This window comes from Schistocerca cancellata, chromosome 7 (genome assembly GCF_023864275.1).
Source record: "Schistocerca cancellata isolate TAMUIC-IGC-003103 chromosome 7, iqSchCanc2.1, whole genome shotgun sequence".
Classification (NCBI taxonomy): Eukaryota; Metazoa; Arthropoda; class Insecta; order Orthoptera; family Acrididae; genus Schistocerca; species Schistocerca cancellata.
The window spans coordinates 466969943-466987971 of record NC_064632.1 but is presented as its reverse complement, the minus strand read 5'-3'; the positions used below and the strand labels follow the sequence as shown (position 1 = coordinate 466987971).

General features: G+C 36.5%; 1 protein-coding gene across 4 annotated transcripts in view; it reads right to left on the bottom strand.

Annotated features, from left to right (window-relative positions):
• Positions 1-382: 382 nt before the first annotated feature.
• Positions 383-18029, bottom strand: part of LOC126092425 (ATP-binding cassette sub-family G member 1-like) — a 325835-nt gene continuing 308188 nt past the window's right edge. For all 4 annotated transcript variants that reach the window (XM_049908016.1, XM_049908018.1, XM_049908020.1 and 1 more), the window contains 3 exons: positions 5829-5929; positions 3272-3427; positions 383-2890 (listed from right to left, as the gene is read on the bottom strand). In XM_049908016.1, the coding sequence (XP_049763973.1) occupies positions 2534-2890; positions 3272-3427; positions 5829-5929 (614 nt within the window). In that variant the 3' untranslated portion in view covers positions 383-2533. The remainder of the gene's footprint in view (positions 2891-3271; positions 3428-5828; positions 5930-18029) is intronic.

Here is an 18029-nt window from a genome sequence, read left to right as displayed (position 1 = left end):
GTAATGTCTTCAAACCTATTAACTTGATTTCAGAGAGTGAAATATGGTTTAATTTGTCCTTTTGAGATCTACAATACTAGCAACAGAAATTTATAAAGGGTATCGTTTTAGAACTGAGGTTGACACTAATATCACAATAATTAAGAGAGTTATAACAAGTTATCATATACAGTGTTTAGTGATAACTTTCTTGCACTTCATTTAGGTAAAATTGGAATTATGATACGTGAAATGGTTCCAGAAATGCGGGGATTAACATGGAGATCTGACTCACCTGGTGTCATGGTAATCAGAGACAATTACTGTAAATGAATCAAAACATGTTTCAGCAATATAATATTTTAATGAAAATTAATTATTTATTTAAAGCTTTACAGTGGAATTAAATATTTATTTACATATTTATAAGATCTAAATAAAGTTGGTCAAAAGCAGACACTCTCGACAATGAAAAAAATCACAGTTCGATATTACACTCTATCTTGAAACTTCAGAACAAATATTTTTCCAATTCCAAAAGAAAGGAATGAAGTGAGAAGAATACCTGCAAAGAGGAGAGAGTGCAAAAAAAGAAAACATTTAAGATGCAAAGCAAAAGTTTACACTGCAATATGACATTTGAAACTAGTAGTACTAGTTTGTCAGAGACAGAAATGCTTGAAATGTTTATCAATTAGCAACATATGCCATAACTGCCATTCAGGAAACAGCTGTCAGAAATGAATTTCAGTCAAACAGAGGTACGGTATGTAAAAGGTAAATGTACCTTTATGTAAGGTCATTATGACAAATCTTGAAGCCACAGGCAAAAATGAAATGAAATTTAAGCTGTTGTACAGAAAAGATAACAAAGTGTTTCAGAGGAAATACAAGAATGTCTTTCAGAAACAGAGGAGAAAATTACTCAGGGTTTACTGTGAAAAATACAAGAATGTCTTTCAGAAACAGAGGAGAAAATTACTCAGGGTTTACTGTGAAAAATATGGAGTGAAGCAGAAGTTAATTGCTTTTTAGTTCAAATTGTTGTATATGATATGTCATAAGACATCTTTGTATCTTGAACATCTATGTTTTACTCTCTTTATTCCTGATTTCTGCCATGGAGATCTGACATATTCAACCTCTCTAACAGCACTACTTTCAGTTGATGATTAAGTAACAAGATACTGAGCTTTTGCATTTGGAATTTAGTGGCTGTTGGAAGAGCAAAAATGTTTAGTAGTGCAGCATGCATACTGTTTCATTGCATACCTGTGCTGCTGCCAGAATGAAGTATATTTTCCCCATCACATTTCTCTTTCCTTCATGTTATTTTAATTTACTCTTTCCCTTTAACTAACAGTGAATGAAATTTTGTTTATGAAGATACAAAATACAGCATCAGCTAGATGTATCACTGACAGCATCTCCCTGATTGATAGTTTCAATGCAAACAGTTATATCAAATGTCTTCAACAGAATTCATACTTATGTAATTCCATTAACTACAGTTCTTTGGTTCAAATATTATTTTTGCTGTTTTCATGGCAAAAGTACACTGTAATTTTGAGAACAAATACAACAGAAATATCTAAAAATAGATTCTAATCAGTTACCAGGTATTTTGCTAAGATAGATATTTTCCCACTTCAAGAAACAATCTTCAGTTAAGCAGCAGTGTACAAAAATACAAAAGCTATTGTTGTACTAATAGCAATACTTAGTCACGTGGCATTTGTTCATTCACCTCCAGATATGAACAAAGGCACCAATTGATTCTAACAAATAAATTTATGCGCACAGGAATGTGTAGTTCAGTACAATTAGCATATCTACCATAATTTTAAAGTATACATTCTTTTTTTGTAGTGCATATGTCAATAACCATGTAGTACGATTCTAGGCAGATATTTACTCTTGTAGCAGCAACAATCATTCATAGTAATATCATCTATATTACAAAAACGTTTTATGCTTTAAAATTGGTCCTTTGTACTATGTTGGCAATATGAATTCTCATTAGTTGTTTCTGATACAATAGGTTGAAATCACATGCATCAAATTTTATACTGTTCATTACATTCACACATTAATAAATTATCTGAACACAACTATCATCCTTTTCTTTGTTATTCACATACCTGACAAATACAATCTGTAATTTATGTTGACAGTATGGCAAGTTGTTAGATGTTTTCTAATGTATTGATCTGTAACCATATGCAAAAGTTCGCTGCATGGCTCTCAGTTTTGGATTGTACAAGGTCATCTATTAAATAATATGGCACAACAGAAGCCATAGTTGCACAGTTCCAAAAGTGTCTGTGGCTTCTGCAGTATTGTGACAAAATCAGCATAAAAATACATGTATATACATTTAAGACACATTGAACATCACAGAATATTTAAATAAATGACACTGTAAACACTGTCACACATTTTGTAAAGAGTTTTCACTTTATGTCTGAAACATTCACAGTGAGCTCTTCGATTTTCAGTTGTATATATAACTTCATTTTAGACATTCCTCTGCCATTCAGAGGCACTGCAAGTGCTACCTGGAAAACGTCCTACGGCAGTAAACTTCAAGCAACAATGCACAATATCCAATCAGTCGGAGAAAGAAGAATAGCGATATGAGGAATACTGCATCCACCCAGTAGCTCCCACCATCCATGTCCACTTCTTGGAGGAATCTCTTTGGTTGTGAATAATGACAATAGTCACTGTAGCACTTCAGACGAGGACGATCATAGCCGTACATAGCAAGCATAAGTCCCTCTAGACTGTACTTCATGTAACTCATATGGAAGAGCCAATCAAAATATGATGGGGCATCCTTCATGTACACAAAAAATCCGGAGAAAATGAGAGATGGGCAGATTGCAAGAGGGCCAAATACCATGCTATTCTGCAAAGAAACAAGAAGAAGCTCATCACTATCTTAGCTTACTTTGCGACAGATATCTTACATTCAAATTTATATTCTCATTGAACTAGCAAATAATCTAAAGGTTTCTTCTAAGGAAACACTTTATTTGAGATTCTTGTAATTTCTTTTTAAAAGCTGGTGTGTATCAAAACGGGAAATAATTAAATGATTGAAGTGAAGTGAATTTCCACTGTAAGAAAGGTAAAATATCACTAAAGTAGTGCCCCTGCATATATAATTCTCAGATTACACTGAGATAAATTAAACTTTAATAATTATTATAACACTGTTTCAATAAATCATCATCATATTTTAATGAATATTTTTCTAACATATTTCTTCATTTACTTTAACTCTTACCTGAACTGTCATAGAAATTCCAAATATGAGGCCAATACTTTGGGATACTAGACCAACAAGAATGCACATTATGAGGAATAAAATGAATCTGTGAAACTCATAGGGCTGTGAAGTCATGAAGTAGGCCACTACGACATATGCAAATGTGCACATAATCTGTAAAACACAATAAAACATATAGTTAAATAAGTAAAATTTTAAGGAATTATAGTTTATCTGTGATAAAGATTCACTACATGAGAATTAATAGTTGCATCATTCATAAGTAATCTTTTATCATATTTTTTAACACATCTGTGTCAATAAGTGAAGTATTTGCTAGTAGTTAAGTATATCAGTAGTAATGTCTTATAATTATTAGTATAATCTACTTAGTTTACAGATAAAATGACAATAGTGCAATTCCCATTTACTACTTACATACATACTTAAAGGGAAAACATACAAGTTAAATTTAAAATGAAATTTCTACCAACATTTATTCATTTTATGATTTACTTTTGGCTTTTAAATCAAACTACTGCTATTGGGATGGCATTACTCCACACTGCTGTTTTCATACATCTAAAAAGCAATAAATAATTTACAGTTTTGTTTTTTTATTCTTAGATAAATGCCATTTCAAGCTAGGCAGGTGCACACAATCTTAAATTGAAGAATGCATTTGACTGAACTCACTGTACGACAAAAAAATCAACATTTCTCACATTACAGGTAGCAGTACAACTGCATTTCACAAAATTATAGGATTAATAAGTAGAGAATTCTGAAACACCTTCAAAATATTGCTTTTACGGTGCAATAAGTTATGTGTTGCTGCACTTAGGGGGCCCTGAGATGTGTGAGTTACTTGCAAGCAAAATTTGCTGGTGACTTCTGATAATTTCTATAACTCCTAACAACATATACTGAGGAAGATTGTTTTGTTTCTGGAATATGAAAGATCTTCATTGGTGATTTCACACGCTTTGTTATCACATTACTTTGCCAGTTTCTCATATGAAGGATTTTCATTTTTTTCTCTGATGTCACAGAAACATAATCTAGCTCTCCCAAGAGGTCTTCAACCTTGAAGGTTCTCTGTACACAATGTCTCAATCTCCATGTGAATCATGTACTTTTGTATTTATTAGTTCATCTAATATTCTTCCAAAAATCATTCTCACAATTTACCTTTCAAATATTTTCAATTTCACCACTTACGATTGCCTCTTTCAGAACTGGAACCCTATCCCCCTCAAAAAGATACATAATATATTATATAATGTATCACCTGATGCTTATATACATTTAGTATCATTTTTAAAAATAATTACTTCAGAAATATCTCACTTTGTAGTTTTCCCTGAATACAGCCATTCTGTTACGTTTTGAATACAGCCATTCTGTTACGTTTATTGACACAGTTTTGATGGCACTCACCTTGGGATATTTGGCCAAAGGTCATTTATGGTTTTTTTCTGGTGTTTTGCTATCACAGGTGACTTCCATTATTAAGAACCACTCAGTAGTTCTCATGGCAGACTAGAGTTGAGCTTGTGGCTAGTAGAAGTATGTAGTTTTCCCCTTGTTTCTTCCAATGGATTTTTGCTGCAGCAGGCAAATCCAGGTGTGATTTAGCTTGAGTCTTTCCTATTTCTTGATGAAACTATCAGAAGCTTGTGAATTTTGGTGGTTTTCCTGAACAAACAGGCATGTTAGTTCTTGTTCACTGTGAGATCCTGTATGTCAGTGAATTTTATTACATTGCTGGTCTCACACAGCTGATGTTGCACTGTGGCTGATTTTTCTGTCTGTCCCAACTTGCAATGAAATTTATGTAAAATGATCCTGGTATTGCTTGACCATTCAGTCATTCCAACGTAAACTTTTCCACATGTATACATTATGCAGTATACTTCAGTCACTGCAAGTGTATACTGTATACATTTATTCTGTGCGCATGTGAATACATTCATGTTGTAATGACTAGAAGATCTGTCTACACCAGTATCATAGAGCATAACATCATTTCAAGTTGGAACAGGTGGAGAAATTGTCAGTGGAGGATTACACACTATGTGAGACACACCATATACCAAAATTAGTCAACATACAGGATCCCACAGTGGATAATAACTACCACATCCATTTGTTTAGACAAGCTATCAAAATCCATGAACATGACAATAGTTACAAAAAGCTAGTTGAAATCCTCAAGACAAACTGAGTCTAGATTCACCTATTGTAGTGAATAACCATTGCAGGCAACAAGGGAAATCTACAGTGGCAATAACCAGTTAGAAACCATCAGATATTGGCATGGCAATTAAACGTAACCATTGGCTACTGGCTCAACTCCTGTTTGCCACCAGCAATGGAAGGTGAATCTTTGATAATACTAGCCATTCATGCTAGTGAAAATTCCGAAAAATCATTAAATTACTGTGAGCTGAAGATCTTGAGAGAGGCACAACAAGAAAACATATTCATAACTGGCTGTGAAGGACTCAGAAATTTTATAACATTGATTTGTCTTACGTGTATTTACTTGTAGTCTTTGCTTATTCACACTAACCTGTGTTGGAATGTCTGCTAAAGTGACAGCTGCATAGTATGATCCTAAAGAGTACCAACGATTGAAATGTTCTCTGGCAACAACAGGTAGTTCCAAAGGAACTGTTGATAACAGAAAAACATATTTTAGTAAATCATATATGCACTAAATATAATTACAATTAACTGTACAAATTTACTATGAGAATAGAAAACTACAGAACTTCCATAATTTGTTTCAAATAATGGTGTGGTTGATGTTACAGCGAATTAAGTGGGGGTATCTGCAAAGCCTTCCCTTGTGAAGCAGTTTTGTGGGAAGGACTGAGCTAAATACTAAATGAACTTTGTGTTAATTTTGATCATAAGTTTACCTGTTGCCTTAATGGACATAGTGTGCGTATGAACTGCTCCTGTTCTTAAAGGAAATTAGTAATATTTATAGCTCACCAGATTAAAAGATAAGCAGCAGGCTTAATTTAAAATTATTTATTCACTGTCCTGTAAAACAGTGCAGAAGTCACAGTTCAGCACCACTGTGAATTATGTTCTTGAACATGGGATGGGTTAGTTGATGTTCATAGGCAGCTGAAGATTACCCTAACTACTGTCAAACTGGCAATTGCTGTGAACTGGTGTGCTGGGAAAGTTGTCAAGAGTCATACACCAGAGGTACCAAAGGTTCCAAAGTACTATCCTTGTCTGTAGATCATGTCTCCTCTGCAAGAAGTGAGGGATCTGTCATTATTTGTCCACTTGACTGTGAGCAGTGTGCTGTACACAGTACATGGGAACCAGGGAGAACTCAAGATGTTATACCGATCACCCTAAACAAAAAGTTCGAGATATTGTCTTTCACTGAAGCTGAAACTAAGCCAGCTGGACTCATTTTGCCTGTTTTGGAGAAATCTGCTTTATCCTGTGTCAAGAGGAGGCAAACACAAAACAGTACAAATATATTAATCATCAGCAGTTCAAACATGTGGGAATAATGGTAGTCATTAGGGAAATGGCAGCAAGGAATAGGAAGGAACACCAGATGCATTCACTATGAGCACCTGGAAACATGTGGAAGAGACTATTCTGACAGTCATTGAGAGAATAGGGTGCAACCAACTGCAGACTTTGGTGCACATTTGAACAAACAATACCTGTCATCTGGGCTCTGATGTCATACTTGGATCATCCCAGTAACTGGCACAGAAGGTTGAGAAGACAAGCCTCGTACATGGAGTTTCAATGAAGCTCATAATTTGCAGTATTGTCACCTGAATCAATTGTGGCCTCCTGGTTCTGAGTCAACTAGAAGGGCTGAACCAGAGACTGTGAATGTTCTGTGACAAGCTAGGCTGCAACGTCCTGGACATGCACAATAGGATTGAGTACTGTAGGGTCCCTCTAAATCGGTCAGTTGTGCACTACACATCAGAAACTGCTACCCATGTAGCTGACTTTGTGTAGAGTGTATGCAACAATTTTTAAGTTAGGCAACTCTCCATCCTGCCCAGGTAGGAGATCCAGAAGTATTAGCATAAGATCCAAAAGAATGTCCCTTGCCCAGCCTGCAGGTGAGAGTATTAAAATCCTAGTAGTTAACTGCCAAAGCATTTGCAGCTCAGTGCCAGAGTTTGAAGCTCTGCTGAAAAGCAGGAAAGGGTCCCATAATCAACATGCAGAAAGCTGGTTAAAACCTGAAGCTGATAGCAATGAAGTTTTTCTGGAAAATGTAAGTGTACATTGAAACGATAGGCTAATGGGAAATGGGTGTGATGTATTTGTGCAGTAGATAAGACACTCAAATCCAGTGAAGATTGTTAGGGCAAGACTCCATGTCAGGGGTGGGCATAAAATGGTAACTGGATCCTTCTATCGATGACCAGTCTCAACTTGTGAAGTTATCAAAATTACTAGAGAAAATCTCAGTTTTTATTTATTTATTTATTTATTTTTATTTTTATTTTTTTATTTTATTTTATTTTATTTTTTTTTTGTACATAAGTTCCACAATCATACTGTAATTGACAGTGGAGACATCAGTCATCCAACAGTCAACTGTGAAAATTACAGATTTGTTAGTGGTGGGCATGACAAGACATCCTGTAACATTTTTAATGCCTTCTCTGAAAACTATTCAGAACAGATAGTTCAAAACACCACTCATGGTGGAAATCTAATGGCAACAAATAGACCTGACCTCTTTCAGGATGTCCACATCAAAACTAATATCAACGACCATGAGGTATTTGTAGCAACAATAATTAACGAAGTACAAAGGACAGCTAAAACAAATAGAAAGATATAAATGTCTCATAAATTACATAAAAAAGCAGTAGTGTCATATCTCAATAAGGAGCTCCAAACTTTTACCCCAGGACAGGAGTATGTAGAGAAGGTATGGCTCAAGCTTAAAAGAATAGCTGACCATGCACTGGATAGATTTGTACCAAGTAGAAGAGCCCATAATGATAGGAACCTTCCACGGTATGCAGTCATTGTAAATATACTTCTGAAGAAACGAAGATTACTGCACGATAGGTGTAAAATGAAGAATAAGGTTATAGATAGAGAGATACTGAGTGAAACACATTTGACAGTCAAGATAGCAATGTGTGATCCTTCAATAACTACCACAGGAGAATTTTGTTGAACGATCTTTCACAAAACCCAAAGAAATTCTGGTCATGTGTATAAGGTGTTACACCAACGTTAGTGTCCTGTCGCTCATGGATAAGGCAGAAACTGAACTTGGGGATAAAAAGCAAGAGCAGAAACACTTAACACAATTTTCAAATGTTCCTTTAGAAAGGAAACCCAGGAGAATTGCCCCAACTTAATCCTTGTAGCACTGAAAAGATGAGTACCGGTATGTGAGTGTTAGAGTCAGTGCTGTCAAGAAATAGCTGAAATCATTAAAACTGAACAAAGCTCCAGGCCCCAATGGAATCATATCAGATTCTATATTGAACTTGTAACTGAGTTAGTCCCTTTTTTATCTTTCATCTACTGCAGAGCCCTCAAACGAAAAACTGTGCCTATTCAGTGGAAAACAGCACAGATCACAAGCATTTACAAGAAGGTTAGAAAAAGTAGTCCACAAAACTGCTGCCCAACATCCTTGACACTGATTTCCTGTAGACTCTTAGAACGTGTTTTGAGTTTAAGCATAATGAGACATGAACAGAATGTCTTCCTCCATGCCAACCAGCATTGATTCTGAAACCATCGGTCATGTGAAACCTAACTCATACTTCGCTCACATTACATACTGAAAACTTTTGATCAAGGCAGTCAGGTAGATGCACTATTTCTTGATATCTAAAAACCATTGACTAAGTACCACATATATACTTATTGTCAAAATTATGGACATATGGAGTATCAACCAAAATTTGTGAGTGAACTGAGAATTTTATGGTAGGCAGGCGAAAGAATTTTATCTTGAATGGAGAGTCGTCAACAGATGTACCAACTACATATGTGCCCCAGCAAACTGTGTTGGAATTCTTGCTGTTTATGTTGTATATTAATGACCTTGCAGACCTAGTAATCTCAGACTTTTTACAGATGATGCAGTTATCTGTAATGAAGTACTTTCTGAAAAAAAAACTGCATAAATATTCAGTCACATATAGATAAGATTTCAAAGTGGTGCCAAGATTGGCAACTTGCTTTGATTGTTCAAAAATGTAAAATTGCGCACTTCACAAACTGAAAAGACACAGTATCCTGTGAATACAGCATCAATGAGCCACAGTTGTAATCAGTCAGCTCATACAAATATCTGGATGTAACACTTTTTAGGGGCATGAAATGAAATGATCACGTAGTCTCAGTTGTGGGTGAAGCAGGTGACAGATTTTGATTTATTGGCAGAATACTGGGGAAATGCAAGAGTCTACAAAGGAGGTTGCTTACAAATCACTTGTGTGAACCGTCCTAGAATATTAGTCAGGTGTGCCGGACCCACACCAAATAAAACAGGAAGAAGTGCAGAATGAATTGTCACAGGTTTGTTTGATCCATGGGAGAGTATATCACAGAGATGCTGCAGAAACTGAACTAAACTATCCTGACAAATCCTATTGACAGTTTCACAAGGACCTGCTTAAAATGATTCCTCTAGGAATATAGTACAACCTACTATTTATTACTCATATAAGTTCATGAAGACAAGATTATATTAATTACAGCACACATGGAGCCATTTAAACAGTCACTCTTCTCACTCTCCACACACAAATGGCATAGGAAAAAACACTGCCATACACTTTATAGTGGTTTGCAGAGTGTAGATGTACATGTAGACTTCTTTTATCATCTGCTGTGCCTCTATAAAATATATGTTTACAGAAATAAAGCAAGGCTACATCTGTTCTGAAAGTTTATAGTTTTAGTAAATGTTTTAGTTACTATATAAAAAAAGAAAATCACTTTTTACACACTGACCCTCTTTATCAAGCTTTTTCTTTAGCATACACTTTTTGAAAATTCTTTCACTGACTCAATGTGCCAGGTCAAAGCAAGATGGCATATTCCTTTAGTAGACAATCTTGTAAGGTGAGAGACCAGTTCCAGTATGGACCCTAGAATTGTACATGCCGACCACAAATTCGAGATAAGTGTCCCAGTCTGTATGTTGGCTGTTAACATAATGAATCATCATCTTTTTGTCTGTATGCTTAACATCAAAAGTAAGTAGTTCCATAATCACTGACAACATTTCCTTCTCTGTGGTGGAGTAATTGTGTTAACACTCTGTTTAGCTGTCAAGATGCTTATGCTATAGTATGCTCTTTGCCATCTACATTCTGACTGAGAATGCAACCAAGAGCACTATTGCTAGCATCACAGGAAAGCATGAATTCTTTGTCAAAATCAAGAAACACTAGTAGCGCATCTTTGGTTAATGCTTTTTTTAATGCCAGAAGGGCACACTCGCATTCCAGCAGCCATTCAGATTTTAACACTTTGTTCAGTAGATAATAATGGATGGTCAATTCACACAAAGTTTTTAACAAATTTATGGTAATAGCTACATACCCCAGAAATGATTGTAACCATTTCATTTTTTGAAGGGCTGAAAACTCTAAGACTGCTGACACTAAACAAGTATCAGTTCATACACCCTCTTCATTAATAACATGTTCCAGGTACTTGACCTGATTCAGTGCAAAATTACCTTTTTCAATGCTTAGCATAAGATGTACTGCCCGTAGTCTATTAAATACATCTCCAACCATTTTACATATTCATTCACATCTTCCAAGAAAACTATAATATCATTGAGATATGCATTTTCCAGATTTTAGGCCATACATTTAGCAACTTTGGAATGTGACTGGTGCAATTTTAAGCCCGAATAGCTTCATGTGATATTGAAAATGCCCCCATGGGACTGTAAAAGTTATTTTACTTCTATTGTCTTGCACTATCTCCAGCCTGTGGTAACCACTGAACAAATCAGTTGTAGAAAAGTATTTGCATCTGCCTGAGTTATGAAGCATCTCCATGGTGTTAGGTAATGGATAGGCGATAGTGGTGGTTCTATCGTTCAGGTATCTATAGCTGCAACAAAAATGGCATTTTTTGGTGGCATCCATCAATTTTTTCAGAACCAGGACAACAGGTGCCCACCAGGAACTATAATTGAATTCTCTCATACTTTCTACCAACTGTCAGTTGATGAGTGGTTATAATTGCCTTGGTATACAATACAGGTTTCTCTAAAGTGGAGCATTACTTCCTGTTGATATGTAGTGCTGGGTAACCAAGGTCACAAGTAATAGACCTTGTGTTAAACAAACTGTAACATTAGTGCTTCCATTGCTCTCCGGTCACTGCTATGCAGGTGATCCACTTTCTAATGTTATGTGGAATCATTAGTGGTATGCTTGTGGCTGTGGTAAGTACAAGACCTTCTTCATCCAAAACAACCAATATGGCAAACATTAAGCCTTTTGCATCATCCATACCAAAATTTTCTATGCTGAATGGAACCATACATTCATCATTCACATTACTTATGCGTGCTATGCTTCTGTGTACAAAACAATGCAGTGCATCTAAATGCCAATTATTTTCAGTGGCTCAACCACACATAGTATCATTGTACCACAAAGACCTATCTATTTTCACTGACAATACACTATAATGGGAACCCATCTTTAGTATGCATATATGCTATGCAAATCACATAGCAAAAAAAAAAAAATTCCCTTCAAGCTCAACTGTATGCCATGAAAGATCTATTTCAGTATGATGTTTAATAAGGAAATCAAACCCAACATTTGCAGAATACCCTCTACCAACCTGTAGAAAAATCTCCAGTGCTCAAAAAAATGCCTCAGCACTAATGCCAAATTTGAGCAGTGGTGCCTCCAATGAACTTATATCATTATTAGTAATTCCATGTAACCTGTAACACAGAGACCATTGTCTCTTTCTACCCAAGAGATCTAGTGCAATGACCATTACATGTTCCCCTGTATCTACTACAAACCTATGTTTCTTGCCACCAACGAAACTACACAAGCAGCATTCTGTCTCTGCATCTACTCATGCAGAACTACACTTTATCAAGAACATTTTCCTTTGGATGACATGTTCCTGTTGACATTTAATGAATGCTTTTGCTGATACTGATTTAGCTGTTGTATACTCCCACACCTCCATGTTTTTGACCCACTTGTCTACACTTGTAGCATTCTGGCTATGATAATGCTGTTGGACATGGCCCTAATGTCCACACCTGTGGCTTTTATTACTGAAGCAATCACATGGCAGTCACTAAACCCCCTAGTCACTATACAAGAACTAATCAAGAAAGACTAGATTCATTTTTTTCACAGATGTTTATTACAGTACTTCTCTCCTACTTGAATGCACTTTTTTATAGCATCTCTATCAGTTCTTGAACACATGGTACAGCCCATTCTTTATCAGGACCTTGAGAATCGCCTCACTTTTCTTGAGCACTGCTTCAGAGTTCTTGAATCAAATGTCTGAAAGTCTTGCTTTTAGTGAGGAAAAAAAAAAATAATCACTGGGTGCAAGATCAGGGATGGATGCCATACATACACAATGTTAAACTGTTCCAGAAACTGTGTGACTTGATTTGTGACATGAAGCAGCACACTATCATTATGAAGTCGCCATACACTCCAAGAAAGTTCTGGTTCTTTCCCAGCAATGTGCTTCCTCAGTTTAGCTAATACTGATATGTAGTCTACTGCTGTAACAGTAGTGCAAGGGAAAACTGTATGCTGCTAAATCATTCCACGAGAATCAGAAAATGTGCTTACCATCACTTTTCATGGAGATGGAACAACTTTTGCCTTTTTTTAGTGTCGGAGAACCTGGCGATTTCCACACTGTGTTCACTTGTTTTCTGTCAGGATCATAATGATGTGCCCATGATTCATCACCAATTCCAGAAATGCATCCCCTCAATCACCAAAGAGAGACAGCACCTCACAAGTTGTCTCCATTCGCAAAGCCTTTTGTTTGGAGTCAACATACACAGCACCCAATGAGCACAAACATGGGACATATGGAGATGATCAACAAAATCATAAAGACACTTACATATGAAATTCTCAACATCTCACTGAGATTAAGTAATGTTATCTGCCAGTCCTCACAAATAATCACAGCAGTTACATTGACATTAACTTCGCTCACAGCAGAAGCCGAAACACCAATCCCACCTTGCTTAACACAGACAAGTTGGCCGCATTTGAAGTCCTAAACACTTTTGCATGAGGTACTGCATCTTCACCATATGTTTGCTGCAGATTTTTGTAAGTTTCAGTGGCTGTATAGTTTAAACAAACACAGGATTTTATTGCACCATACTGCTCCTCTCGCATCACCTCCATTGTTTGATACGTGAAATGCAATAAGTGTCTAGAGAATAGAGCATTACTACCAACCTACTAATATGCAAGTATGGTGCCTATGGACACCATACACATAAAGCCACTCTTTTCATATATTCTTGGTACAAATTGGAAACTATCATGGAAGCTACAGGAAAAAGTCAGTCTCAGTCTTTGTTGATCAGCACTTATATCTATCTCTTCCAACTGTGTGGCGATCATATTAAATGTGGCCAAATCAGATGGACTCTCCAGCCCAACATTTTGGTAGGAATGCTGCACAAAAATAAATCAAGAGCCCTATTCTTGGCTTCTTGCCATAACACCTTAATGTCTTCCTTATTCTACATTAGCTCACATGACTGGACTTTGATCATTTGGATCCTATCACATAATGACTCAAAGGACACATTATGCTTCTGCGTAAATGTATTCAATTTCCCCTAAAGAAGTGAGTACTGTTCTGCTTACAATACTGCTGTCATCGTCTCTCAGGTGACTGTTTGAATGTTTGTGTACGCCGCAACATATCATGCTAAGTAACTTATGCTTTAGCCTTTCCAATCAGCTGCATACTGGTCATATGAAATCAAATTTCATCACACCAACTGCCCAACTTGGTTGCAGCTGAGACATCAACAAGACATGCAGTTATGTCCTCTGGTGCCTCGCCAGGAAAAGGAGACATCAAATTTGCTGCTGCAGGATCAACAGAAGGAGAGGATATACCAAGCAGAATTTTAACTTCCTCAACTGGGCAACAGTCCAATTCAGCTTTGATTCTCTAGGAAAAGTTTGATATTATTTCATTTTTTGTGTTTCAAAAATAAGTCTACTAAGTATTTCTCAAATTATAATTTAGTGACTGCGCAAATAATGTCCTATAGACAATACAAAAATGGAAATGATATGTTAGTGTAGGTTTCAGGAAATGATATTACCATCATGAATTACATGTTGTACATTTTGAGACCTTGCCAAAGCCTTGGCCACAAAATTCTATTTGGAAGTGTTACAGCATTAAAGGCATTGTTATTGAATGGATGAGCCTTATCTTCATAATGGAAAACAGAGGGTTTCGTTATTTATTACTGGCAGGAAACTAACATGAGAGTGAGAAACAAAACATGTGGATGGATTGCTCCTCAGATTAGCTAAATCAATAGTTATGATACTACTCTCTACAATTTCAAAGTTACATAAATTGATTTATAGTGATTTACATCTACTGAAACAGTAGCATTTCCATATCTAGCAGATAATACTTGCTATAGTGAGAAAACACAGCCCAACAATGTTATTCTACAAAGATAAGTTTTAGTATCTATTTTTACAAAGCTATCAGTAAATTTGTGCAGTTACTGGTTAAGAGTAACATTAGTTATATATAATGTTTGTTCTGAACTAATCTAATGTCAGTTTCTGTGGCAGTAAATGTATGCTTCTATTCTAAAATATTCACCAGTTGACATTTAAGATCAAATAAATTGTTCTTATAAAGTGTGTAAATGTAATATTTTATGAATAATTTTCTGCACCTAAATTACATAAAGCAACTGTTGCTAAATAATTATTATTTTCAAACAATTTTATCAAAAATTAAATTTAGAAATTCCTTATGTGTCAACCTTTCTTTGAGAGAAACTTTTTAACTATCTTCACTGTCACAATGAACAAGTGTGCAAACTGATGCAGAATCATCAGGAATGGCAGTGAGTGTGGGAAATATCAGCATTATTTTCCCGAGGGATGTTGTAGTATAGCTCACTTCAGAAATGATGCTAGTCACTTCTGGAAATGCAGTAATTGTCACTACCACTATGCACTAATGGTTAAAGTGCAGCTTATCTTGAAACTTTTAGCTGATTTGGCAATACTGCAAGATGCATTAGCAGTTTTATGAGTTGCAGCCTGCTGTAGTAATCTTGGCCAGACCAGAGGACTGGATCGCAGCCAAGCCTTCCAAATCATCAAAATGATCCAGAGGCAATATTAAGTTTGATACATTCAGCCTGGTTGCTTTCAGACAACCCCAGAAGTTCAGAAACAGGTGGATAGTATGGGGCGTAAGGTGTAAGCTAAGTGTACGAAGGAAAATTTTGAGAAGACATTATGGTCTTGTAGTTGAATAGTAGTCATGGGATGACAATCTCAGAACTTTTAATGAACCTTTTGGTAAGGAATTACCAGGTAACTACGGTTTCCCATCAAAGCCCAGGGTTCAGTGATGTCACCTGTGATTTGAGCTCTGTGAAGAAAGATATTTGAAAAAAAAAAAAAAAAAGATTATGAAATAACAGGGAGGATGACATCAGGAACATTTATGAGAATGCTACTTTGACCAGTGTGAAGACCATGTCGTTCTTGAAGTGTAATGGTAAACACTGAATGAAGCATTCTGTGGGACATCTTAATGCAGAGTTTAGAAAGCCACACAGGTGAGAAGGTAATACACACATATTTTCAGAAGATTAGATAAGTGTTTCGTGTCAAACATTAATAAACTGTTACTAACCTCCTTAATGCCATTCCTGCTTATGTTAGCCAAACTTAATAAAATGCATCAGAAAGATAGCTGCTACTTTGAAATGAGCTGCTGCCTACTCAGTCATAAATAGTCCAGTCACAATAATGTGACCAGTAATATACATTCAATGTCAGCTTGCAATAACAACTCACAGATGGCAAGTGGCAGCTCCAGCTGCATTCCTGGTGTGGTCTCATCATTATGAAAGGTTCAATGGATCAACACAGGTATGTATTTATCTTTCAGGACCATCTCCAGCCCTACATGCAGTCTGTGTTTGCTCAGCATGATGGCACTTACCAGTACAACAATTCAACAGGTCACACAGCTCAAAAGTGTGTTAGTAGGTGCTTGGAAACAGTGCAGTCATTGTTGTAATGCAGAAGTGGAGTAATTCATGTGATATCCAGAAGAACATGATCACTGACTTTCAAACCAAAGGTGGAAGCATTTCCAAAATCCCTAAGTTTGCATGATGGCCTAGTTAAACTATATCATGCACAGCAAAATGGTGCTATCCAAACCTGTGCCATGCAACTATAGTGCACCACAGGCCATAGATGACAGGGCTGAATGACAGCTGCAGAGATGTGTACAGGCAAACAGACATGCAACTATTGAGCAACTGACCATGCAGATGAACCAAGGAGCTACCATTGTGTCTCTTCAATGACCATTCAAGGCATGTTGCTGTGCATGGACCTCCACAGCAGGTTTCTGGTTCATGCACCCATGCTGACTGCTGTTCACTGGTGATAAAGGCTGTAATTTGCACACCAATACTGCATCTAGACATCAACTATGTGGTGGCATGTGGTATTTTCAGATGAATTGCATTTCCTGCTCCACTGGACAGATGGTCCTAGGTGTGTATGGCATAAAACATTTGAAAGTAAACACCCTTCAACAACTGTCAGAAGGGTCCAGGCTGGAGGAGGGAGCATTATAGTCTGGGAAATCTTTTGTGACATTCCTTGTGTGATCTCATCATTATGAAAGGCGCAATGAATCAACACAAGTACATATGTGTCTTTGAGGACCATGTCCACCCCTACATGCAGTTTGTTTTCCCTCAGTATGATGGCATTTACCAGTAGGACAATTCAACATGTCACACAGCTCACAATGCATGTGTATGGTTAATGTGCATGGTTCAAAGAGCACCAGGATCAGTTTACCATACTCCCCATACATGTGTTATTCATGCCAAGGATCCTCAACTGAGAAACTTAGTGCATCTGGTCATGGCACTGAAGCTGACATGGCTCCATACCCCTGTCAATACCTTCTAGATCATCAGTGACACACTGATTGGTAGCTTAAGATCTGCTTGATTACTTCAGTGTTTTTCAAATAAAGTAGTTATCAACATCTTTACTGATACCTGTTTACAGTAAATTACTACTTCTGTACAGTTTTGCAGTGAACACAGCTACTTCCCACACATTTAACAAAACTTCTGAACCCCTGAATCTAAACATTCAAATAATTTGCAGAAACAGTGGCTGCCATCATACATTTTTAATTTTCTTTTGAACAGGTTGTGATTCTCAGATATTTCTTTGTTACATGACACCTCATTGAATATGTTTAATGTGGAGTACATGAATCCACTCACACCTCTAGGCAAGCAGGCAAAGTCTACATGAAAACTATTTTTTTGCCTTGTACAGTAATTGTGTAGTTCACAGTTCTGCTGAAGTGGATTTTTATTAAGACCAACAAAGACAATTTAGGTGTAAATATACTGGTAGGGAGTGTGACAATCACAAGATCCTTAAAAAGGCTTTTGTAAGATGTACAGTTGTCTACTTTACAC